At 47.3% G+C, this 27,084-nt stretch overlaps 1 protein-coding gene across 1 annotated transcript in view; it reads right to left on the bottom strand.

Annotated features, from left to right (window-relative positions):
- Positions 1-4,896, bottom strand: part of LOC103240088 (uncharacterized) — a 126,152-nt gene extending 121,256 nt beyond the window's left edge. The window contains exons 1-2 of the mRNA XM_073022686.1: positions 4,888-4,896; positions 4,251-4,728 (exon numbers count right to left, since the gene is read on the bottom strand). Of these exons, the coding sequence (XP_072878787.1) occupies positions 4,251-4,728; positions 4,888-4,896 (487 nt within the window). The remainder of the gene's footprint in view (positions 1-4,250; positions 4,729-4,887) is intronic.
- Between the last annotated feature and the right edge of the window lie 22,188 nt (positions 4,897-27,084).

Here is a 27,084-nt window from a genome sequence, read left to right as displayed (position 1 = left end):
AGGAATGCAGACCCTCAGTCACATGGTACAGCCACTATCTGCAGCCACAGAAATTCCAGGGAATGCAGGCCCTCAGACACATGGTACAGCCACTATCTATGGCCATGGAAATTTCAGGGAATGCAGACCCTCAGTCACATGGTACAGCCACCATATATGGCCACAGAAATTCTGAGGAATGCAGACCCCAGTCGCATGGTGCAGCCACAGCCTGCAGCCACAGAAATTCTGGGGAACGCAGACCCCAGTCGCAAGGTACAGCCACCACCTATGGCCATGGAAATTCCAGGGAACACAGACCCTCATTTCCGGTCGCATGGTACAGCCACTACCTGCAGTCACGGAAATTCCAGGGAATGCAGACCCTAGTCACATGGTACAGCCACCATCTATGGCCACGGAAATTCCAGGGAACACAGACACCAGTCGCATGGTGCAGCCACCACCTGTGGCCATGGAAATTCTAGGGAATGCAGGCCCCAGTCTCTAAAGTATGAACTTCACTGCAGTGAATGTGGAAGAGTTTCTCTCTGTGCAGAGCTCAGTATCCAGAAGGGAAGTCGGCCCCAGGAATGCCTTCCTCCTCTTCAGAGCTCAGGGCCTAGGGCTGACACCCTTGGGGGGTGTCCTTGTTCAGCAATTGTGCCTGTGGAGGGTCCCCCAACACTCACTGTGCACCTCCTAGGAGTCAGAGACCAAGCTCTGCTCAGACAACAGTGAGCTGATGGCCTTCCACTCTAAGTTCAACAGGGGCCCAGGGACCAAGCTCTGCTCAGATAACAGTGAGCTGATGGCCTTCCACTCTAAGTTCCAACTGCATGGAGTGTGTATCCATGAATGCTTGTTAAATGAATGACTCATATAAGGTCATCTGTGCTGACCTTTGCTTGTCTGCTGACTGTGAGCTTCAGAGCATAGACCTCATTCCTGGAGCAGCCAGCTCTTTCCAGAGCGATGGCCGCTGGAGGGCAAAGCCCAGGGCTTCTGTCCTGCAGCAACCCACTCAGGACCCTGTGCTGGGCACCCTGGGGGCCTCTGCAGCAGAAGATCCCCAGCCCTGACCTTGCAATACCAGTGAACCCCAGGGGAGTCCCAAGTGCTCAAAATCAAGTAAATGTCCATTGTGATTTAACATATCAATTTTAGAAGAAAGGGCAGATTGCCACCTCCCTCCTCAAACTAGGGACTATAAATCGATCCACCGCCCTAACTGAGGCTCTGCCTTAAATCCTGCTAAAACTACCAGCCAAACACTCAAATTTACATTAGCGTTAAGGGAAAAAAAAAAAAAAAAAAAAAAAACTAAACCAAACACCTGTAAGAAACGGTCAAGTAACCTGTGATACATCAACCCAAAGATTAAACATTAAAACAAAGAAGTAGCAAGATATTAAAAGAATATAAACTCTATGTACATCATGATCTAAGGTTCTAAAATTACACAGAGACAAAGACTGGAATCGAAGGGGGTATGTTTACAGATACATTTTTTATTTTTTAATTTTTAATATTACTTCTCGAATGTATGATTTGACTAACCAGATAATTCAGCAAAAAATAAAAAATCAATTATGCCTATAGATAAATATGTAAAGAATCCTTCTCTTTGATGCCAGTGGAATTAGTTTGGGTCTGGCCCACAGTCTTCAATCTTTTAATTAAGACACAAAAACCATCTTTCAAGGTGTTAGAGAGAGAAAAAAAAAAAAAAAAGATTGAAAACCAGGAGCCCAGAAGAAAAGACTCGCTATGTATCACAGCGTCTCTCCACGCCTCTCCACCCCGGACAGTGCTTCCTCTTTCCCCATTTTCATACCTACTGCACAAAACACTTAGTAAAGAACTATCTCAATTCATGAGTCGCACAGCACAAAGGGCCGGTGTCGCTGCCAAACATACCCTGCAGCCCCAAAACGAAGCGGCAACCCTCAGTGAAGGAAGAATGAGAGGCTGCTGGTTGTAATTTTAAATCTCACACCTCAATGTCTTAGCACTTTCCTGCTTTGTTGGTTTCAAGGGCTTATTAAAATTACCACCCCCCCTCTCCCGGATACTGAAGAAAGAAAGCAGGACGGTTGTGCAGGCTTCGAAGAGGCAGAGCCCTCGTTCCGCGGCCACCTCTGTCTTTCTACCCACAGCAGCCGGGTTTACCAATTAGTCTCCCTTAAAGGGCAGTTTATGCTCATCGCGAACAAATGAATGCAATTACTTCTTTTGAGATGCAGTAAGTTTTGGGCCCTCAGCAAAAAAAAAAAGAAAGAAAGAAGGAAAGAAAACAGGGCACTGGCACAATAGTCATAACCTCTGCGTGGCACACACACAGAAGGAAAATTAAAGCCCTGGAGGCGGAGGCGTTGGGAAGGGGAAGGTGGAAGCAGGAAGGACGCCCACGGGATAGAGTGGTCAGAAACAGACCACCTCACCAAAGGGCACATTAGACGTTCCAGAGGACAAAATGCCCCTCTTTCCAGGGTAAACACCCATTTGCCAAACTCAGCCAGTGACGGCAAGCAGGAGTTTGCTTTTTTTTTAAGGTGTCTGAGTAACGATGAGAAGAGCAAGAAATGAGTTTAATAATGGGACTGACAGGTCCCTAGGCAGGTGACTCAGCTGATGTGCACAGCATCAAAACCCAGGTTCCTCAATGCGCTCCCTCTGCAGTTCAGAACAGCACTACAACTCACCCCATCAATCACTGCTTAAAAATTCAGTTCTAAAAAAAGAGACGACCCATTTGAAAGCAGCCAGAGGAGGAAGACAGAGAGTGACTCACAGAATCCAACCGCTTGTAGCCTCGGAACCATAACAAGAATATGAAACCAGCGGGTCCAGTGTGAGGCAGAACAGAGACGCCATCACGGCTCTCAGGAGGCTGAGCGGGAAGCGCATGGCTCAGGCCCCGCAACGCCCTAAGGGCGCCTGGAGCAGCCCACAGGCCTGTGTCCTTCGTGTGGGTTCACCTTCCTAGTTTCCTGGGTAAATTCAACGTACAGCATTTATTCGCCAAGAAAAGAACATTCAAATCAAACTACTGTCATAACTCTGAAGGACTCTTAACACTCCAGTCCACACGTTCAAAAGCCCACAAATATCAGTGCTGCCACTGTGCAGGTAACAATGTTTTGGATGCATCATGCAGGTAACCAGTAACGATGTTTTCCGTAGCCATCTCATTCAGGATACTTAAACGATCTGTGACGACTTGATACTTAGTTATCCGTGACTTTCAGATAGATTTAACAAGGCTACCGGGCCAAGAAGGCCTCACCCTCCTGAACCCGGGCACCGGCGCCCCTACATGCACCCAGGGCCTGGGGAGCGCAGTCTCCACCACCTCCCGCTCTTCAACCTTAAATGTCCTCCCAGGCTCGGGCCCCTCCTGGAGAGCCATTTCCACATTGCAGGGCAGGAGAAGCCCAGAGCCCGCGCTGCGGCGCCGCTGACGTCCCGGAGTCCCCGCTTTCTGGTCCTTCTCGTCCGCGGAGGCTGGCGGGGAGGGCCTGGGACCCATTTTAGTTTTCGGTTTTGTCACGAGCCGGAAAGCGACAGCACATGGGAGCGCAGAAAACCCTTTTTTAAAATCTTCCAGCGGAAACGCGAGGGGCTGCCGGACCGCCTCGCAGACGCCAGGCGGGAACCCAGAGCACCCCCGCCGTTTCCCGCATTGCAGCAGCCGGGACCCCGCCCACGCTGCGCGGGGTACGAGGCGACAGGAGGCTCGCGGGGACCCGGCCGTTTCTTCCTCGACAAGCTGGGGTGTGGCGTGGGGCGGAGTTGGGGGGCGGGGGGCCACTTAAGAAGTGATCGCGCTGTACCCAGGATTCGGAGGGGAAGCCCGGCCCCGTCCTATAGCTCAGAGGCAGAACAACCCCCGAGGGTGCTCCAGGCGACCCCTCTACCAGGCTCAATTTAAAACATAAACCGGAGAGGGTGGAAAGCTCACTATCTTCCGGATGGAGGTTCCTACCGCCATGTCCCTTCCTCCTCCGCCCCACACGGCAAGGACCCGGGGGCTGCCTTGCCGGCTCAAGCCACCCCGCAGGTACCCCTGCCGCTCCTGGGCACGGGCTTCTCCCCAGTTCTCCCCATCGCTTCCCCGCTCTTCTCCCCGGTTCTTCCCATCGCTTCCCCACCTTTCCCCGGGTCCTCCCATTGCTTCCCCCCTCTTCTGCCCCATCCTGCCATCCCCTTCGCCCTGTTCTCCCTCTCTCCGTCCGTCCCTCCCTCGCCGCCAGGAGGGGGGCGCGCACCTTGGGCATCCCCCCCGCTGGTCAGGACGCCGATGGCCTTGCCAGCCCCGGAGAGGTGCTCCAGGAACTTCCGCAAGGAGCCCTTGGGGGCCCGGGAGTCGTCCGCGTCCAAGGCGAGGAGGCCGAGGGGAGCCGCTAGTCCGGGTGCGCAGCAGGCAATGGAGACCCTACCCGCGCGCGCCCGACCCGGAAACGCTGCCCCGCCCGCGCCCCCGCCCAGCCCTAGCGCCAAAAGGCGGTGACGGGCGGGGCCCAAGCGCACGGGAGGGGCTGTGGGGGTGGGGGCGCGGCTAGGGGCAGGGGCAGGGAAAAGGGCAGAGAAAGGGACAGGGGCTGGCCGGGGGCGGGTGTGGGCAGGAGGACCTACGCGGGGGTCGTCGTAGGTGGGGGCCGCGCTAGCGGTGGGTGAGGTCGCGGAGGCGGGTGTAGCGCCACAGGTGGGCGGGGTCCCTGCGGGTGGGGCCGCATTGCTGGTGCGCTAGCCTCGCGGGTGGGTTGGAGGACTCTGGTTCGGGCCTTTAGAGATACCTGGAGCGCCACAGGTGGGGGCAGGGACAGCGACCGGGGGAGTGGAGACCGCAGGGGGGCGGGGTCACATCGTTTGCGGGGCGCGCCAGGGCAGGGCGGAATAGAACGCCGGGAGCATCTCCCGGGGAAGCAAGGGAGACCGTGAGTGGGCGGGAACACCGGGGCGGGTGGAAACCCTGCACTTGCGGGGAGCGCCGATGGCGGGGCGGGGTGGAATTGGGGCGCGGAGAACCCACCTGGACGCGGAGGCTCGCGGCAGGCCCGGTCGCTCCGGCTGTTGTCAGCGCCGAGCCCGGCCGCGCGCACAGCTTCTTGTTGGCGGCAGGATTCCTCCTGGGGCTGCGCTAGGAGCCTCTGTGCGCAGCTTCCTCGATCCCCGCCCCCACGTTTTCTCTGCAGCCTGTGGTCGGGAAGGACGCACGGAGAGTGGATCCTCCAGGTGGTGGGAAAAGCTGAGCGCGGTGGGCTTAGCTATGACGAAGCTGCGATTTCCCGGGCCCACGGGGGCTGTGGCGCTCCTGGGCCCCCAGCCCGGCCCTTGGGGAGAAGAAGCCTTGGGGTGGAGGAGAATATCGGGGCGCGACCCTCAGAGACGCCAGGGCGCGCGAAAGTCAGAGTGGGACAGGAGGAAGCGCAACAGGACTGACCTGGCGGGGAGACGGGACGACCCTTCCTCCCCACGGACACACGCGCTGCTGTATTACCTACTATGGGAGAGGGAGCAGCCCCCACAAAAGCACGGGCTTATGGGATCCCGGTTCCTTCAGGGCTCACCCCACGAAGAAGGGCTCCCAAACGGCCCCACTCGAGGGCTTTCCGGAGGATGGTCCTGCACAGTGGGTGTTTGTTGAACAGATAGGAAACAACAAAAGAGACTAAGAAGAGGTTTGCTCTGTGAACCCGGGAAAGTGAAGCAATCGCAAAGGAGAGTCTCGCCAAAGGGCAATCCTGGGGAAAAGATGGAGCGGCATGGATTTTTCTTGGATGTGTGCCTCATCCTGGGGCTTATCCCTCTGAGCATCAAATATTCATTGCAAAAGAGGAAAAAAAAAATATGCTGCGGACAATGCTGGATGGTCTGATCTCTCCCTTGGCCAGAATTAACGGGGAAATTCCTAACCCCTCATGGTCCTCAGAATCACCTGTCCTATGCACACCCCCACTAAACCACTGAAGTCCAGTTTCTGGAAGCGCAGCCAGGGAATGTGTACTTTTAAACAAACCACCTAGGTTACTCTGATGAATGCAAAGTCAGAGAGCGCTGCTCTCATGCAGTGAACCCTGCTCTCATGCAGTGAACCTGAGCATTATTCTATTAATTAAAAAGGAGAGGAGAATCCTGGGTGTCTTAAGGTGGCAGTTGAGTGGCCTTTGCCTTCTGGCGGGCAGAAGAGCAGACCGAGGCTCTAAGCACCTGCACCCACAGCTGGGCTCAGGATCTGTGCTGGAGAATAGAAGGGATAATTTAATTATTCATGCCTTTTTAGAGCATGTTACATGTGGAGAAGGTGGGCCACACTGAATTGTATTTTAGCCAAATACCCGTTATCTCCTTATACAATTGGTATTTTTATATTGAACTTTAGGGGATTGGTCATTTGTCATCAAATTGTCTGTAATACAGAAAACGATAGGTACAACCTAACAGTTCAAACATAATGAGTTAAATAAATGATGGTAAAAATATGCGCTGCAATAATATTTAGTTGCTGTTACCGCTACAAAGATATGTGTCTACTGACATGAAAATATGTTCAGGACATACAAATAAGTGAAAAGGCAGGCCTAGACACAGCGCGAGCCTGTGCGTGCGTGTGTGTGTGTGTGTGTGTGAGATTCTGCATACATATGTAAATGTTTCTGAGCATTTTATTTCGTTTCTTTTGCTTAGTATAGGCAATGCCATTTTTCCCTGCGATGAACAGGTATTGTTTAGGGAATAGAAATAGTTAATGAAAAACAATAAAATTTAGAGTGTCAAGACCCCCAAGGTTACGGATTATGTTCAAAAGTTTGTCTGTATATAAGGACTGACGGTCCTCACACATCTGTTCTTATGAGTTTGGCCCATTGCTCAGTCAGTCAGGGAATTAACATATATTAATATATACCTGTAGCAAAGCTGGAAAAGAATAGCTATGGCTTTTTTTTTTTTTTTTTTGAAAGTCATGTATTTCAATGTTGCTACAACTAGAGGTTTTTGTTTTTTTTTTTTTTTTTAACTTTGGCCTTAGCAATGAATCTTCTAATTCAAGAGGAAGATATTACATGCCGTGCTGACTGTACAGCTTCCACCCAGTAGGACCTGAGGTGTGTGTTTGTTCTTTATTGTCCCTTGACAGATTATTCCAAACTGTGGCCCACACTAGCACACACTTATACCCCAGGAATGATTACTCCTTGGGCCAGGAATTCAGGCAGGCTTCACTGGGCCCTCTGCCGCAGGGACTCTCCAGGGCTGCAGCAGGTGTCTGCCTAGGGCTGCTGTGTCTTCTGAAGGCTCAGGTTCATCAGGGGAGGAGCTGCTTCCATGCTCGCTTCTGTGTTGCTGGCAGAATTCTGTTGCCTGCAGGCTGTTGGACTGAAGGCCCCAGTCTCTCTGTGGCATCAGCTTCAGGTTGCCCTCTGCCCTGGGCAGGTGACTGGCTTTGCCAGAACTAGCACCTACCAAGAGCCAGGGGGAGAGTTCCAGTGGACGGAACCTCAGATCCTCCCAATCCAATCTCAGGAGAGACCGCCATCTCTTTTGCCTGGTTCTATACATCAGAAGTGAACCGCTGAGTCCAGCCCTTTTCTAGGGTCTGGCTGTGAACACTAGGGGCAGCGGCCAAGAGGAGCCACTTGGGAGGGGTGGTGCTGCCTGGGACATGCCTAGGACAAGGTGAAGGAGAACATGCATAGGGACAGCTGCCCTTCCCACTTCCCCTCTGTGGTGAGCGCAGGAGTTGCCGATGTGCCCTAAAGGAGTTCTGGCATCCCAAGAGGGAAGCAGCTACCAACCATGAGGACACCATGACCCAGTGCCCCAGCATGTGGGGCTGCACTTTCCAGGGCTACCTGGGCTGCAGCCTCTTCCCCTTCCCTGCTGTCTCGGCCTGTGCATGGAGTGGGCATCTCAAATCTGCAGGGGCCAAACTGAGCTCAGGCCTCTGCACCCCCGCACAACCCCCCACCACTCAGTATTCCTCACCTCAGCTCCTGGTGACTCCATCCTCCCAGGGGCTCAGGCTGAAGCCTTGCAGTGCTCCTCCACCCCGGCATCTAAGTCCCTCAGGAAAGTCCCTATTGGCTCTTCATTGCATCTGGAGCCACTGGGGCCAGGCCACCACCTTTGACCTGGACTGGAACAGGCTCCCTCCTCATCCCCTGCTCTGCCCCAACCTCCACCCCACCTCCATGTCTCGGGTGTCCTCAGCTTCAAAGTCAGGGTGCACCTATCAGGATGTAATTCAGGCATCTTCTCTGCTGACTCGGAGTCACAGACCCCACACAAGCCACACTGGCCTGTCCTCTGGTCCCTTCAGATCCTGGTGCTGCCCAGAGGCCCATGCAGGCACGTGACAACCTCAGGCCCAGCCTGCTCTTTCCTCAACCCAGGCCCTCCTCTCCCTACCAACTCTGCCCACTTTCCACAGGTCTGTCCTGCAAGGTCTCCTGCATGGTGAGGCCTCCCCAGATCACCCTCTTAGAAATTTTGGGCTCCATGCACACTCCTGTTGCCTCCCTGCTGCTCTTAAAACATCCTTGTCAGTGTCACACATGGGGCATTTCACCTATCTGCTGGGCTTCTCGAAAGGTCCCCTGGCTGAACTCTGAATGCTGTGGATTCAGAGATCTTTGACTATTCCCTGCTGCAGTCCCAGGGCAACAGCAGAGCCCAGGACAGACTGAACCTGTCATGGGTGCTGCTGAATGAATGAATGAAGGAGGGAGTGAGTGAGTGAGTGAAGGAGTAAATGAGTGAGTAAATGAGTGAATGGGTGAGTGAGTCAGTCAGTGAATGAGTGAGTGAGTGGATGAGGGAAGGAGAAATGAGTGAGTGAGTGGGTAAATGACTGAATGAGTGACCGTGAGTGAGTGAGTGAATGAATTGCTGAGGGAGTCAATGAGTGAATGAGTGAGTGAGTGAATGGGTGAGTGAATAAGTGAGTAAGTGAATGAATGAGCGACTTAGTGAATGAGTGAGTGAATAAGCAAGTGAATAAGTGAGTGAATGAGTGAGTGACCGAGGGAATAAATGAGTGATGAGTGAATGAGTGAGTGAATGAATGAGTGACTTAGTGAATGGGTGAGTGGGTGAATGAGTGAACAAATGAGTGGGTGAGTGAGTGAATGGGTGAGGGAAAGAGTGAGTGAATGAGTCAGTGAGTGAACAAGTGAATGAGGGAGTGAAGAACTGAGTGAATGAACGAGTGAGTGAGTGAATGAGTCAATAAATGAGTGAGTGTGTGAGTAAAGGATGAGTGAATGAGTGAAGAGGTGAATGAGTGAATGAGTGAATGATTTGAGTGAGTGAATGATTTGAGTGAATGAATAAGGAAATGAGTAAGTGAATAAGTGAGTGAATGAGTGAGTGAATGAGTGAATGGGTGAGTGAGTGAAAGGGTGAGTTAGTGAATGACTGAGTGAGTGAATGAGGGAATGAATGAGTGAGTAAATGGGTGAGTGAATGAGTGAATGGCTTAGTGAAATGAGTGAATGAGTGAGTGAGTGAATGGGTGAGTGAGTGAATGGGTGAGTGAATGGGTGAGTGAGTGAATGGGTGAGTGAATGAGTGAATGGCTTAGTGAAATGAGTGAATGAGTGAGTGATTGAGTGAGTGAATGGGTGAGTGAGTGAATGGGTGAGTGAGTGAATGGGTCAGTGAATGAGTAAGTGAATGAGTAAATGAATGAGCAAGTGAGTAAAAGGGTGAGTGAATGAGTGAGTGAGCGAGTGAAGGAGTGAATGAGTGAATGAGTGAGTGAGTGAATGAGTTAATGAGTGAATGAATGAGTGAGTGAATGAGTGAGTGGGTCGCTCAGAGGAGATGAGGACAGGAGTTGCCCTCTGACTGCTACAGTAGACAGGAGCTGAAGGAGTCTGAAGAGTGGGATGTGCTCACGCGGTACATACACCCTGCTCCACACATCCCCAGAGAAACCCAGTCTCACCAGAGTGGTCGCTTGAGAATTATTAGTAACAACCTTTTCCCCAATATTTCATATATGCAGGATGATTTCTTACTTTCCTTGAAAATGCCAATCGTTTTTTGGACTTGGAATTCTCCACTGCTGGTCCACGCCACTGTATTCTCCCATAGGGGCATCCCTCGAGTTGGAGAAAGAGTCATTCCCAGGAATGGATAAAAGCCAGAAGGGCATCATCAGGTGGGGCACCTTCTCCTATCATCCTCCCCTTCCCGCCTGGGTTACCCTGAGTGACTTGGTTTGGAGGTCTACAAAATGGGGACATACCAAATTTGGATAAAAGCCTAAGCAGTTTAAGAGGTTGCAGTGCTAGCAGGAAGGTCTTTGGCTCCCAGGTCCCTCCTCCCCTCCAGTATCTGCTGGACCCAGGACTCTGACTCCACCTTCGGCCTTGGGGGTTTCCTCCCTTCCTTCCCAGTCACTGAGCCGCCTTGGGCTAATCTGCAACCTCAGAGGCGCAGCCCTCCTCCTTTCCTCCTGCCTCTTCCTCTCTTCTCACTTTCCTTCTGCTTCTTTCAGGACTTTGGAAAGTCCAAGAATAAGCAAAACTGTACATCAGAAAACGCTGCCTTGAGCCCATTCCCCTCCCAGCAGCTTCCTTTCAGACTCCTTGATCTTTAAAACTTATTTTGCTTCATATCTAGATGCTAAACTTTATATAGAAAACAGGTGGAGTTGGTTTCTTGGCCGGGTACAGTGACTCACACCTATAACCCTAGCGCTTTAGAGGCCAAGGTGGAACGATTGGTTGAGGTCACATGTTTGAGACTAGCCTGGGCAACACAGGGAGACCTCGTCTCTACAAAAATCCAAAAAAAAAATTGCCTGGAGCGATGGCACATCTGTAGTCCCAGGTACTTGGGAGGTTGAGGCAGGAGGATCACTTGAACTCAGGAGTTTGAGATTACAGTGAGCTATGATTATATCACTGCACTCCAGCTTGAGTAAGAGAGTGAGACGCTATCTCCTAAAAAAATAAAAATAAAAAGTGCTGGAGTCCATATCCAAGCCCACAGCCAATTGCGACATGTAGATCTTTTATTTTTATAATCCGCCTCTTTTGTCTAAATGCCAAATGACACTTTCATTGTGTGCAACTACTTCCACTTTTGACTGGCTTCTCTTTCCTTATGTATTAAGAATCAGGTTGCATAGAGTTCTGAGAAAATAAAATAATAAATCAGCTGCGTGCCATGGCTCATGTCTATAATCTCAGCACTGTAGGAGGCTGACACAAGGATTGCTTGAGACCAGGAGTTTGAGACCGGCTTTGGCCACATAACGAGATCCTGTCTCTACAAAAAATAAAAAAATAAAAATAAAACATTAGCAGGACATGGTGGCACACCTGCAGTCCCAGCTACTCAGGTGGTGGAGGCCTGAGGATTGGCTCGAGCCTGGGAGGTTGAGACTGCAGTGAGCCGTGATCATACCACTACACTTTGGCCTGAGTGACACAGTGAGACTCTATTTCTAAATAAATAATATAATATAATATAATATAATATAATATAATATAATAAATATAAAAACAGATGGAAGCTTCCCAAGACTTTGATGCAGAAACAGGTTGCCCTGAACCAATTAAAATTAATGTCCAAAAATCGGAAAGAAATGAAAGAAAGAAGTTGGATTATTTCTGTAAAGTATGAGGCCACTACAAGTTTTACTTTCTCTAGGACATTTTCTCAGTGGTGTCAACTGAAGCCCACTTCACAGAATGACTTCATCTCCTGAGCACGTTGGAGAACGATGATTAAAGAGACTTCCTGGCACTCCCGATATTTTTAGTGTCACATGGAAGCAGCAAGAGTCATATGTGTGAAATAGGTGGTATTAAAGCGGAAGACATTGGCTTGTTCTTTCATGAACATCATCGGAACATTTCTCTAACGACTAGCGTTATGTCAGAAAACAGGGGGAGAGAGATGGTTGTTTATCGGCAAATAAGTTACATAAATTTCGCAGTTAGAAAAGCAATCATGATTTTAGCCTTGTCAGATGAGGTCAGATATGCCCTATGCTTCAGTTATGGAATGCTGCCTCTGAATATTGATTGACAGGTATCTTCCACAGACCTGTGACCTGTCACTGTGTATAAGCTTGAATTCATAACTACCAGTCCTTGAAGCTCCCTTGCTGCCCGCGCTGAACTGAAGTGGCTCCCGACTGAGGCATTCAAAGGAAAACTCACTGAAATATTTGAAACCACCGCCATGAACAAGAATGCTCTTCCTGTGTGCCAGGATGTACACCCAGAACGTTATCTTGTTAGTTGTATATGCCAGCATCACGGAGGATCTTTTACCTTTTTTGGGTGTCAACTTCGAGATTCTGATGTAAGCTGCAGACCTCTTCCTCTGCCTGCAAGCACGCCCACCCACAACCACGTGTTAGCTGGTTTAGAGAACTCCTGAGCCTGCAGCCGCATCCACCTACAGGAGGAGGAGTGAAGCCCAGACCAGGGACAGGGTCAGAGCTGCGGTCACTCATCCAGGGTTGGACAGCTCTACATTCTTGGGAGGGCCCAGATACCCTCTTCTCTTGGAAGACCAAGCCCAGAGCCTAGGTGGTCTTTGAACCCAAATAGACTTTGTGGTCTAGGGAATGAGAGCCCCACTCACCAGGGGGAGAAATTGGGGATCTGGGTCCTGAGTCTGTGGGGCAGACTTTTGCCATTTTCCTCCCCCTTTCCCTGCCATGCCCTATTTGAAAAGAGGTCACGTCCATTTCAGTGAGCCAAAGATCGAGCCACTGCACTCCAACCTGGGCAACACAGTGAGACACTGTCTCAAGAAAAAAAAAAAAGAGAGAGAGATCACTTTAAAACTTCCCTATTCAAACAGTTGACCCTTGAACAACAGGGTTTAAACCGCATGGGTCACTCACTTACACTTGGATTTTCTTTCACTTCTGCCACCTGTTAGACAGCAAGGCCAACCCCTCCTCCTCTCCTCCCACTTCCTCCTCCTCAGCCTACTCAATGCAAAAATGAGAAGAATCTCTATGATGAGCCACTTAATGAATAGTAAACACATTTTCCTTATGATTGCTTTATTTCCTCTAGCTTACTTTACTGTAAGAATACACTATACAAACCTATAACACACAAAATATGCGTTAACGGTTAATGACTGTCTGTGTGATCACTGAGGCTTCCACCCAAGAATAGACTATTAGTAAATTCGTTTTGGCGCAGTCAAAAGTTATTGTCCGAATTTCAGCTGTGTGGCGGGTTGGTGCCCTTAATCTCTGCGTTGTTCACGGGTATATTGCTTAAAAGGTGGTCATTGGAACACTCCTTAGGGGCTATTTTTTTTGTTTAAAAAAGTTTTTGCCACAATGGGCCACTCATTTAAGGCCCAAGGATTCCTCACTTCTGAGCTCCTGCTGCCATAGACCAAGTGCTGGTCATTTTTGTTGCTCAACATACTTGTCACTTCCATCCATCACAGGACCCACTCTGACCTTCCAGGAGCTGCTTCTTCCACTGCCTGCGATCCTAAGTGTCAGCACATCTAGCCAGGTCAAGTAGCGAAATCAGTCCCCTCCTCTGACCAGTTCATGGATGGGCACAGGATGTGGGTGGTGGGCGTGGTCCACCCAGTTCCTGCTAATCCCACTGGATCATCAGGTGGGGAAAGTCAGCTTGCATAGTGAAACCAAAGAGAGCTGCGAGATGGAGAGTGAGAAACCAAGAAAGTGAGACACACACACACACACACACACACACACACACAGAGAGATAAAGAGGGAGAGTGAGAGAGACAGAGAGAGAGAGACAGAAAAAGTCAGAGATGCAGAGACATAGAAAGATGAAGAAAGATGAGGGGAAGAGAGATACAGAGACACACACAGAGTCTTAAAAAGAGACAGAGAGAGACAGAGCAACGAGGAGAGAGACACAGAGAGGGAGAAACAGAGACAGACGAAGTGAGAGGCAGAGAGAGATGGAAAGAGAGATGGGGAGAGGGACAGAAAGAGAGAAGCAAAAGCACAACATTTCTAGAATTGCTTCTCCCTGAAGTCAACATTCTATTTCTGCACTTCCAGTCGCCACCAAGAAACTTTCTAAGTCACCTGTCCTCCTTCCTTCCCCATCTTCCTCACGCACTCTTACTAAAGCCTCCTGAAATCTGCCTTCCCAATGACAACTCCTCCTTGAAACGTCACCACTGACTTCCAAACAACCAGCAAATAAAAAAGGTTTTTAAAACACTTACTTCCACCAGTTTCTCAGTTTTACTAAAGGTTATGGTGCTGTTTCTTAATACCTCTCTCGAAAATCTTTCTCTTTGTTTTTTATTTCTTTGCATGAATTAACATGAAAATAGAGCACAACATATTATAGTGAATATAGACTACAAATGATGTTTTGTACATACCTTATTATTAGTGATAAACACTGCACAAGTAATTTATTTTTGCCATTTCTTTGTTACTATGGTTTGAAAGTGTCCCCCAAATTTCAAGTGTTGGAAATTGAATCCCCCATGCAGTAGTGCTGAGGGGAGAGATCTTTAAGGGGTGATCAAGTCATGAGGGTTTCACCCTCGTGAATGGACTAATGTTCTTATTGGGGGAGTGGGTTCCTTATCACAAGAGTTGGTCTGTTACAAAAGTGAGTTTGACCCCTCTTACTCCTTCATGCTCTCTTGCCCTTCCACTTTCCTGTGGGATGACACAGCACAAAGGTCCTTGCCAGATGCCCACAATCCCTTAACCTTGTACTTCCCACTTCCAGGACTGTGAGAAGTGAATCTCTGTTTTTGTAAATTACCCAGTCTCAGGCACTCTGTTAAGAGAAGCAGAAAACAGGCTAAGACAAAATGTTTTAGGATCCTCTTCCCTCACAGTTGCAGTGAGAAGTTTATAGCTTTGTTTTGCTTTGTGGAAGATAAAATGCTAAATAATAAGCATAATTTTGAAAGTTTCTCCTTCCATCCAAATATTTGATTCATTTTAAAATTTCTATTACACTGAGTTGTTGTTGACTGTCATGTGCGTCCATGTGAAGAGACCACCAAACAGGCTTTGTGTGAGCAATAAAGCTTTTTAATCACCTGGGTGCAGGCGGGCTGAGTTCAAAAAGAGAGTCAGTGAAGGGAGATAAGGGTGGGGCCGTTTTGCAGGATTTGGGTAGGTAAAGGAAAATTACAGTCAAAGGCAGGTTGTTCTCTGGTGGGCAGGAGTGGGGGTCACAAGGTGCTCAGTGGGGGAGCTTTTTGAGCCAGGATGAGCCAGGAAAAGGAATTTCACAAGATAATATCATCACTTAAGGCAAGGACCAGTCATTTTCACTTCTTTTGTGGTGGAATGTCATCAGTTAAGGCAAGACAGGGCATTTGCACTTCTTTTGTGATTCTTCAGTTACTTCAGGCCATCTGGGAGTATACGTGCAAGTCACAGGCGATGCGATGGCTTGACTTGGGCTCAGAGGCCTGACATTGACCTTTGCTTCTGATGCCTCAGAGATGTCTGGAAGAAAATCATGGAGGAAACCTTGAGTGCCATGTAGTCTGTCTTATCTAAGTGGCCTCTGGACTTCAAGAAGACTCTTTCTGTGAACCAGAGCTGACAATCTAGCCCAGCTCAAGACATTTTCCTGGAAAAGCTTTCAGAACATAGCCATTCCCGGGGAGCATCACAGCTTTTAGACTTCACAACAGGCACCAGAGAGCAGTCAGAAGGCCATGGATTATTTTGCCTGAATTCCTTCCAGCATTGCGTTCCAGGAACCTTGAAACTCCCTCCCCCTCCTTGTGGGTCTTAGCTTTCTCTTTCCAAACCCAAACTGACTTGTTTTTAAACAATCCCCAAGAAGATGATGTCCTAGCATTATATATAATTGAATTGTAAATCTTCTAAATTCAGAAAGAAAGAGTATGCAAATAATTCAGAAGCCCTTGAGTTTTTAGTGAGAAGACTCTGCAGTGAGGACGGGGGACTCTTTTTATCCTGCAAATTCTCGGCGTGCTTCTTCCACACACGATCCTTGCTTGTGTCTCTCTCCAAGCCTGTCTGTGAATAATCCACTCATCCTTCCAAGCTCAACTAAAACGCCATGTGACAGAAACAGTTGGTTCAACATCCACTTCCTCCTCCGCTTCTGACCAAGGCTCTGCACTAAGTGCTTCATTCCCCAGCTGTCTTTGTGCACCCATGTGGCCATATGGGTCCATTCTGGCCCATGTGATGTAAGTAGAATTGTTGAGCAGGACTTCCAAAAGGACTCCTCAAAAGGAGCCAAACTACTGAATATGGCTTTTTTTTTTTTTTTTTTCTTTTTCCTGCTGCTTTGAATGCAGCTGAGATTTCAGGAACAAAGCTTCTATCTTGGGGCATGAGGTGATGTAGAAGATACAACCACCTTGAGTCAAAGTGCCTGAGGGAATGATAGAAGAAGCTGGGCTCTCTGATAAGATCACAGATCCAGTGCACAGTGGAGGATTGCCTGCCTTCAGATTCCTTTCATGTGAAAAGACAGACCTTTTTATGTGTGAGCCTCTGTTAGCTTGAGTCTTCTGTTTCATGTAGCCAAACTTAACCCTAACTGCCACACACCGTCTACTTGTATTTTATGATGCTCTGTCTAATCTCTTAGGTAATTGTGTCCTCCCAGAAACCTATGGAGAGCTGAAGGGGTTTTAGGATCATGGAATCCACCCTCCTCCTTTCATAAAAGAGGACAAAGGCTAGAGAGCAGTGCGATGGCTGAGGCATGCGATTGTAAACCAAAAGGTACCTGAGACCAATCTCAATCCATTTAAAAGTTAATTCTGCCAAGGTTAAGGACATGCTTGGAAGAAAAAAACACAGAATCACAGAAACAGTCTGTGGTCTGTGCCTTCCTCTCAAGATGATTTTGAGGGCTTCAGTAGTTAAAGAGGAAAGGTGGGCTGAAGAGGAAGGGTGGACTGGAGGGAAGGGTGGGCTGGAGGGGAAGGGCGGGCTGCAGGAAAAAGGTGGGCTGGAGGAGAAGGCTGGGCTGGAGGGGAAGGCTGGGCTGGAGGGGAAGAGCGGGCTGGAGGGAAATAGTGGGCTGGAGGGAAGGGTAGGCTGGTGGAAAAGAGTGGGCAGGAGGAAAACAGTGGGCAGGAGGGAATGGTGAGCTGGAGGGGAAGGGTGGGCTGGAGGAAAATGGTGGGCAGGAGGGGAGAGAGGGAACCTGTGGTCTTCCTCAGGTTGCAAGAGAAAGAGAGCAGATGGGGAAGGATCAGTTACATCTTCATCTCACATGCGGTAAATCAGTCCTTTACATAAACCTTTATATAAGATAAGGTGAACATAGACCAGCTTCCTGTGGAGATGTAGCTATCTGTAGCTATCTGCTTAGGAACAAAAGGAAAGGCAGTTTCTCGCATGATTCAGCTTCCAACTTAATGATTTTTTTCCTTTTTGGCTGTGAGTTGGGGTCCCGAGGCTTTATTTTTCCCTGTACACTATATTGTATGTGAAAATTGTTTGGGACCAAAAGTTGTTTACTTACTCCAGCTACATCCGTTAGCTCAATTTCCATTTGGAGTGGTTTCTGGAAGGCTGGAATTGAAATCCACCAGTTCCCATTTCAAGGTGTTCCCAACATCGCCTGGAAAAAAGGAGCCCGGATACGCTTCCCTGTGGATGCAGGTCAGTCATCATAACGCACAGAAACAGCGTTGACCTCAGCCTGGAGCCATTGTCCTGAAAGGGGATTCTTCTCAGCTCGGGCCCGAGACTGATCCCAGAGAAGCGGCCACTCCATCCCTGAACCCTTCCTGCTTGTGTCTCCTTACTTCCTAGTGATCACGGCATTCAGGCGCAGAATGCCACAGGCCTATCCCACCGGAAGCTGCCGAGGTGCCTCCTGCCACTCAGGACGCCTGGCACAGTAGCAGGATCAAGGGACCAGCAGGGAAGAGGCTGCAGTGATTTCGGGGAACAGCCCGAAAATCACCTGGAGCCTGGTGGCAGGTGGTCCCACCTCCTCCCCAATATTAGGTCCCAGAGAAAATGATAATATGAGCAGCTCATGTCACCATTATTAGCAGAGTCTTTTTATTCTTTCCTTAATTTTTTGCCATTAAATGGAGCTCTATAGGCCCATTTTCTTTTTTCTTTTTTTTTTTTAGACAGAGTCTTGTTCTGTTGCCCAGGCTGGAGTGCAGTGAAGCGATATCGGCTCACTACAAGCTCCGCCTCCTGGGTTCAGGCCATTCTCCTGCCTCAGCCTCCCGAGTAGCTGGGACTACAGGGGCCCGCCACCATGCATGGCTAATTTTTTGTATTTTTAGTAGAGACGGTGTTTCACTGTGTTAGTCAGGATGGTCTCGATCTTCTGACCTCGTGATCCACCTCCCTCAGCCTCCCAAAGTGCTGGGATTACAGGCATGAGCCACCCCGCCAGGCCTATAGGCCCATTTTCTGCTTTTAATGCCACCAATACATGAAATTCCAGAGCTGCTTCTGTAAAACATACTTTCATTTTCATTATTTTATTATTCATTACATTAATTCTAGTATTTAATTCTCTTTGTTTTTTTAAGAAGAACTTCAGCGAGAGGGGGCTATCCCTGCTGCCTTGTGGCTGCAGAAGGAGAGAGAACGAGCCTCTCCTAAAAAGGGTTTCATGAAAGCCCTGAGGCGAGATACTCACTTCAGAGGGTTCAGGACAAGGACACTCACTTTGTTCTGTGCGGTGTGGAGACACAGGTGAGCGTTCCTCAGTGACAACAACTGGTTCCCTCTTGTCCTCAGCTGCCAGTGCCCTGGGACATGTCATTTGGACAAAACCATTTTCCATGTCCTGCCATCCATTCCAGGGAGGCAGGAGAAAAGGGTCTGGAGGCAGGAACATAAGGCCGATTCACCTTGACTTCCGAGAACGAAATCAAATGGAAACTCTTGGGGTATGACAAGAAATATCCTCTCCATTTACACAGGGCGTACACCAAGTACATGACTTTGTAATTTTACTTCATCCTCTTCATTTACGTAGGGTACACACCAAGTAACCAATGGAAACCTCTAGAGGGGATTTAAGCCCTAGAAACTTCAGTGACGGGCCCCCTGTGCTCAGGCGCTCTCACCCTGTGGAGGGTGCTTTCATTTTCTGTAAATCTCTGCTTTGCTGCTTCATTCTTTCCTTGCTCCATTTTTGCGTTGCGTCCAATTCTTGGTTCAAGGCACCAAGAACCTGGACACTTTCAACCAGTAACGTTATCTTAATATCTTGTTTTAAAACTGAATTCTGTTTTTCATCTGTTCACCTAGTTTTTAGAAAATAACAATGAAATACCAATTGAAGCTTACCACAGCTTAATAGGAGGGTCACTATGAGCTATACAACAGGTTTGATGTTTGAAAGTTTGCAACATTTTTTATTGCTCTTTCATTTACAAACTACAGTAAATATTTTATTTTTTATGTTTAATTATGAAATATATGACACATAAGAGTCTATAAAATTTGGCTGGGCACGGTGGCTCATGTCTGTAATCCCAGCACTTTCGGAGGCTGAGGCGGGTGGATCATTTGAGGTCAGGTGTTCAAGACCAGCCTGGCCAATGTGGTGAAACCCGTCTCTACTAAAAAAATACAAAAAGTTAGCTGAGCATCATGGCAGGCACCTGTGATCCCAGCTACTCGGGAGGCTGAGGTGGGAGAGTTGTTTGAACCCAGGAGATAGAAGTTGCAGTGAGCCAAGATCGTGCCATTACACTCTAGCCTGGGCTACATGAGCAAAACTCCGCCTCAAAAGCAAACAAACAAACAAAACTGAATGTATAATCTGATAGATTAATAATTGCGCTGATGTCATCATGCATTAGCATCGAGTGTCTTGAAAGGCTACAATACGCCCTTCTTTGATCACCTGGGTCTCCCTTCTTCACCCAGACATAGGACTAATGTGTTAATGTTTGTCTTGCTTTTCATAAGTTTTATCATTTCTCTGTATATTATTCAGCCATGTCATATGTTATAGTTTGTGAACTGTATATGGAATAGCAGTGTATTTTTCAGTAATTTCCTTTGTTCACTGTAATTTTTCATTGCTGATGCTTCTAACGGCAGTTCATTTTCACAGCTGTATCATATTCCACAATGTGACTATGCCAGCTTTTTTCCTTGATAGAGATGTATTTGGATGGCTTTCAAGTGTTTTCTATGTCTACAGTCACTGCCTAAATGCTCTTGCCCCGTATGTGTCTCTTGGAGAAGGCAGTGCAAAGGCATTTCTGGGGCAGACATGCCTGAGAAGGCAAGTGTGAGGCCACAGAGGGGCGTGTCTAGCTTTTTATGAAATACAGTCTCTTAACAGGAGCAACAGCAGTGGATACTTTGCCAGCAGTTGATCTTTTCCACATTTTGGATTTTTGTGGCTCTGCTCAAGTTGTTTCTTGAATTATTGGATGTATCCACAGTACTTTGTTTACTTATGTTTTGTAACTTTTTGCATGGGGACTTATCTTTCTTGGAATTTTAAGTGGGGAGATATTTTGAGGACAGGGTTGCATTGTTTCAGCAAAGATGTTCACTCACATGGGGTAGAGGTGAAGTTAGCAGCCACCTGGTGCCACGTCGATTTGACCCATGCTCTCCAGGTCTTCCAGCATGAACTCCTGGAGGACTGTTTCTCATCGGTTCTCAGGGTCAGTGGTTTTCCCTCCACCCAGCACCAATGCAGGGACAGCTGCTCTCCTTACTGCTCCTGCTCTGAGGAGGGCTTTTTTTTAAGTCTAAGATGTCAGATTTCTGACCTCATTTTGGAGAGACATCTGGTTTTGTTTCTGATGCCCCATCCTCTGTACAACTGTCTAAACAGAAAAATAAATTCCACTTTGGTTCCTGCCAATTCCTTATCGACTGCTGTGGATTCCATCCTTCAATGCCAGCCCAGTAATGCACTTACAAAGATGCATTTTTGTAGGTTTTACCCAACATCTCAGTTGTTTTCGTTGGGAAAGCTATTTGTGTCCCTTATGTTGAAAGTTGGAAGCGCCTGGCAACACTATAGGTGAGAGAGCTGCTCTTCCCCATTTTCATCATCTTCATGCTGGGTCCAGGCCTTCTTCATTCTGTGATTAAGATGCCACAATGGGCCGGGCATGGTGGCTCATGCCTGTAATCTTAGCACTTTAGGAGGCCAAGGTGGGTGAATCACCCTAGGCCAGGGGTTCAAGACCAACCTTGCCAACATGGTGAAACTCCATCTCTACTAAAAGTACCAAAAATTAGCCCGGCATGGTGGTGGGTGCCTGTAATCCCAGCTACTCTGGAAGCTGAGGCAGGAGAATCGCTTGAACCCAGGAAGTGGAGGTTGCAGTGAGCTGAGATCGCGCCATTGCACTCCAGCCTGGGCAACAGAGTGAGACTCCATCTCAAAATAAATGAATAAATAAACCAAAAAATATATAGCTGCTATGGCCTCTGAGCTGCTTGCTCTGCCTCTGGCATCTATTCTCATGCCCCACATTAGCAGAGATGCACTCATACCCAGTGGGAAGGCAGGGCGACTGAAGGACTATTATTATTAACAAGAAAGATAAAATAATTCTGAGGATAATGTATAATTCTGTTTCCTAGAAATATAAAAATGCTCTGATAAATTATTAGAATTAACAAAATTCAGTTTAGCACTCATGTTCCAAATGATCACCAACTTTAATATGCCAACAGTAGCCAGACTAAATAAGAAGAGGGAGTGATGGGGTTCACTCACAAGGGCCAGGCCTCTGCCTGGGCAAGAGAGGGCAAGAAGGTCGACTCACTCTGCAGCTTCCTGGTCCATCTTCATTTTCTGTGGTGAGAAGCTTATAGAGCCTGGCCCTCCCTCTCCTACCTGGGGCCTCCAGCCTAGTCTCAGGGCTGGGCAAGGAATAAGCCCCATTTAGGTCATTTCCTCACTTGACCTTCTTCTGGACTGAAACGCATTTGCTTTCCAAGTGCTCATCAGGGAGCCGCACATAGAAGCCCTCGTTTTCTCCCCACTGCTGATTGATTCTGGGTTCGAAGATGCCCCCATTCCCCTGACTTCTTGGACACTGCATCTTTGGCTTTCACTCCACGATTTTGACCTCAGTTAAGGATTCAGAAACTCTCTTTTTAAACTTTATTCTCAGATTGGTTTTCTAAAAGTCAGGCCAAAAAAAAAAAAGACATGTAAAGTGGGTGAGTCAAGTGTGAGTGTAAAGTTCCGAGGATGAAGCCGAGCATACACGAACCTCTGTCAGGGCAGCATCTGTCTTCAGGAGTCATGTTCATCCCAGAGCTTCCCAGGACACAGACCCTAAACAAAAGAAAAAAAAGGAGGATAACAGAAGTAAATGCTAAGATTCTCCATAAAATCCCATTTTTTTGGTGAATGGGTTTTCCTCTTAATTTCTAGGCATTTAGCATCGTGGAAATAGAACAGCAGCATCTTCTACCTGCATGGCCGAGCTTTTTCAGGTGGGCAGAATAAACCAGGACAATATACAGATCAGAGGGCAGGTTGGCAGGTGTGGATGGCCACAGAGGATGTGGGATGATCCTAAGGGGCATTTCTACCATGATGTGTATGGGATGCAGGGAGGGGACAGAGAAGCAGGCAGGGAGACAGGGGGCAGGGGAGAGTGGGAGAGAGAGAGAGAGAGAGAAAGGGGGAGATAGAGAGGGAGAAAGGGAGGGAGGGAGAGACAGAGAGAGGGAGAGAGAGAGAAAGGGATGGATAGAGGGATGGAGGGAAGGACAGAGAGAGGGAGAAAGAGAGAGAGGGAGAGAGGACCAATTCACAAATTTTGTCCAAAGAACCAGACCAAATGTCTGGAGCCCGAGCGTACCTTCTCTAAAGGGTTTTGGAGCATATTGTTTTTAATTCCCTTATTCCTGCAGCTCTTCTAGAATATGACCATCTTCTGACTGTTCTATTCTTTTCTTTCTTTTTTTCTTTTATTAAATACACTCCTATAGTTTGAGCTTGTTTTCCTATCTTGTAAGCTATATCCTGGCAACATTCCAGGAATGACTCTAATTTTATTGTTTTTTTTATTTATGTATTTATTTATTTATTTATTTATTTAAACATTTTGCTTTTTCTTTAAGAAAGATTCTAGAAGTGGAATTTCTGGCCCATGGATGCAATTGTGAGGACATTTGTGAAGCTCTTGTCCAATGCCAGTCCAGAAGGCTGGTCCCGAGAAGGCTCCTTGAGCAAGAGGGGGTCTGCCCCACAGCTCCCAGCAGACACCTGTGCCATTGATCTGGGCTGGCAGGATGCCAAGCTCCACAGGTAGCCTCACAGCCTGGGACCTGGGTGTCCTAGAACAGCCCTGAGGTCCTACTTTGCCCCTCCTGCCATTGTTCCTTCTTCCCTGATGTCATTGTGCTTCTAGGAGGACTTCCTTTTGGTTCCTGTAACCTGGCCTTCTGTTTGATTCATTACTGAGCTGTCTTAGTTCATTCAGGCTGCTATGACAAAGTGCCATAGACTGGGTGGTTTATTTTATTATTTATTTATTTATTTTGAAATGGAGCCTTGCTCTGTTGCCCAGGCTGGAGTGCAGTGGTGCGATCTTGGCTCACTGCAAGCTCCACCTCCCGAGTTCAAGTGATTTTCCTGCCTCAGCCTCCCGAGTAGCTGGGACTACAGGTGCCCGCCACCATACCTGGCCTTTTTTTTTTTTTTTTTTTTTCTTTTTGTATTTTTAGTAGAGATGGGGTTTCACCATGTTGGCCAGGATGGTCTCGATCTCTTGACATCTTGATCCACCTGGCTCAGCCTTCCAAAGTGCTGTGATTACAGGCGTGAGCCACCGCGCCTGGCCTAGACTTGGTGATTTATGAACAACGGATACTGATTTCTCACAGTCTGGAGGCTGCAAGTCCAAGGTCAATGGAGTGGCAGACTTAGCATCTGGCGAGGGCTGCTTTCTGCTTCATCGAAGGAACCATCTCACACCACCCTCCCATGGTTAAAGGAGCAAGCCAGCTCTCCGGGGTCCCTTTTACTAATCTCATTCTTGAGGGCTCCATCTCATGTCCCAGTCACCTCCAAAAGTCTCCACCTCCTGATATTATTGCCTTGGGAGTTAGGATTTCAGCATTCGAATGTTGTGGGGACAAAAGCATTCAGTCTATAGTGTTCCCCTCTCAACACATAATTACCACGTTTTCATGTCTGGTCAGTCACTGCAGTAGGTAATGAGGACACAGGGGTACAAAATGCAGACAAAGGGTAGGAGAAAAATGGACATTTAGCCAAGTACTGCATAAGCAAGTGTGTAATTGCCACTGCTGACAGCCATCTCCAAAGAATGCACAGGTGGATCTTGAGTATCCTGCAGAGGTGAGCCTCTGCTCCCCAGACTTGGGTAGCCTGAAGCCAGAACTGTGGCTTATTCGTCTCTACACAGTGGACACTCAACCAATATTTGTTCAATTAAGTTCCCAGTGGCTCGGTGGAGAAAGAGGTCCAAGCCTGGTGGTGGAGGAGAGGAATGAATCCCAAATAGAAGGAAAGGAGATGCACCAGAGAAACTACTCATGAGAAAATGTCTACCAGTTTTTGGTATTCTGTACTATTTCTTCCACTATTTAAACAAACTTAAAAAAAGTTTTAAATTGTAGAGCAATAGGCCATCTTTGTTTTTTTAAAAAAAAAATTCCTAGGATACGGTGGAAATGAAAATAAAAATATGCTTTGAGCACTCCACATAATAGAAGAGACGTGAACCCTGAAATGACTTACAAGGATCTATTGGTCTCCTTGAAATTTTCATGGCTGCCTGGAAGTTTTCAAAATATTTTAAATTCTATTAGCACACTTTTCTTCCCCTAGAGAATAGCATTTCCTGGATATATTTTTAAATTATTTTTCTAGGAATACCTGGTCTAAGGGGCTCTCAAAATATCTTGTTCAATGGTGGCTTGAGCTTCAATATAATTGTTACAACGACACTTATAACTTCAGACTCTTTATCCTGAATGCTTGCTGTTTGAATGAAAAGTTTAATCAATGTGTGGCTTGAGTTTGCTGTCCTGTCCGTCACATAAACCAGAGAGGTGTGTTGAAAGGAAACAAGGCAAATATTACTAAGAAAAGCTATGTTTTTAGTGCTCGATGTTATAATTAAAAAAAAGAATGAAATAGGAATAACTGTCTACCTAAACTTGGCAGTAAAGTTTGTCAGGAAATGGTGCTGATCAGGAAGCTTTCAAAAGGAATCAGGAGAGCTGGTCTTTGTGATTTAAAGATCACTCTGTTTAACCTTAAGAGCCATCACTCCCCCTCTTCATTAGAATAGCAAATTAAAAAGTTCACAGAAACAGCTCAGTTTGGCTTAGTTTAAGTTCCTTCTCAGTGAAGGTGAAGATGAATATGATATAGAAATCAATATTTCCCAGCTACAGGTAATCTAATGTGTGGAACATTTTCTGCCACCCTCCTCTTTGCTCTGGCTGTCCAGATGCTATTCCCATAATCCTTAAATCCCCAGCTTATTCCCATCACCATAGAAACACCTGCTGGCCTGATCAGTTTTGACCAGTTGCCAGTCTGGCTCTTCAGCTCTTGCTACAGGAAGGCAGAAGAGCAGAGGTGGGGAGTGGCTCTAGGAACCTTTCTCCTCTTCCATTATCTGACTATCTCCTTAGGCAGAAATGTACCCTGAGGTTTCATTCTTTCTTGCATTAGCAAGTCCTTAAATGCTATGAGGCATGATCACTTTTGAAATATTGTATATAAATTAGGACTGATCTAATAATTTACCTACCTATTTTCTCTCCCTTCAAAGTGAAGGAGTATCCTCATTTTTTTTTCTATTTTATCTTACTATGGTGAAATACAAATCACATAAAATTTTCTATCTTAACCATTTTTAAGTTTACAGTACTGTTAATTATATATTCACATTGCTGTGAAACAGATCCACAGAATGTTTTCATCTTGCAAAACTGAAACTCTGCATCCATTAAACAATCAGTCTCCTTTTCCCTCCTCCCCTGAGCTCCTGGAAGCAACCATTCCATTCTGTGTCTATGATTTTAACTACTCTAGAAACCTCAATTGGAAACACACAGTATTTGTTTTGTTGTGAATGGCTTATTTCACTTAGCATAATGGTCTCAGGTTCTTCTATGTTGTAGTATATGTCAGAATTTCTCTCCTTAAGGCTCAATAAAAAACCCCATTACATGTCTATACCACACCTATACACCCATTCATCTGTTGATGGACACTTGGGTTGCCACAACGCTTTGCTCATTGTGAATAATGTTCTTATGAATATGGTTGTACAAATGCTTTTTTCCAATCCCTGCTTTCAATTATTTTGCATATACATTCAGACGTTGATTTGCCCTGTGTTTTCTTTTTTTTTTTTTTTTTTTTTTTTTGAGACGGAGTCTTGCTCTGTCGCCCAGGCTGGAGTGTAGTGGCCGGATCTCAGCTCACTGCAAGCTCCGCCTCCCGGGTTTACGCCATTCTCCTGCCTCAGCCTCCCGAGTAGCTGGGACTACAGGCGCCACCTCGCCCGGCTAGTTTTTTTTTTTTTGTATTTTTTTTAGTAGAGACGGGGTTTCACCGTGTTAGCCAGGATGGTCTCGATCTCCTGACCTCGTGATCCGCCCGTCTCGGCCTCCCAAAGTGCTGGGATTACAGGCTTGAGCCACCGCGCCCGGCTGCCCTGTGTTTTCTTCGAAGAGTTTTATAGTGTTAGGTCTTACCTCTAGGTCGTTGGTCCATTTTGACTTACTTTTTGCATTGGTGTTAGGGAAGGATCCAACTTCCTTCTTTTGCATGTGGATATCCAGTTTTCCCAGCATCATTTGTTGAAAAGGCTTTCCTTTCTTTCCATTTTGAATAGTCTTGGCATACTGTCAAAAATAATTTAACCACACGTGTGAAGATTTGTTTCTGAGCTCTTTATTCTATTCTATTGGTCCATATGTCTGTGTTTAGGCCAATACCACAATGTTTTCATTATTTTTCCTTTGCAGTAAGTTTTGAAATCAGGAAGTAAGTCCTCTAGCTGAATTCTTTTTCAAAACTTTGTTGTCTATCTAGGGTGCCATGAGATTCAATATGAATTTGAGGATTTTTTTTGTAAAAAACTTTTATTGAGATTTTGATAGGAGTTGCATTAAATTTGTAGACTGCT

The sequence above is a fragment of the Chlorocebus sabaeus genome, chromosome 13 (genome assembly GCF_047675955.1).
Source record: "Chlorocebus sabaeus isolate Y175 chromosome 13, mChlSab1.0.hap1, whole genome shotgun sequence".
Classification (NCBI taxonomy): domain Eukaryota; kingdom Metazoa; phylum Chordata; class Mammalia; order Primates; family Cercopithecidae; genus Chlorocebus; species Chlorocebus sabaeus.
Note: the sequence above shows the minus strand (reverse complement) of the source record. Positions and strands in the feature narration are given on the sequence as shown.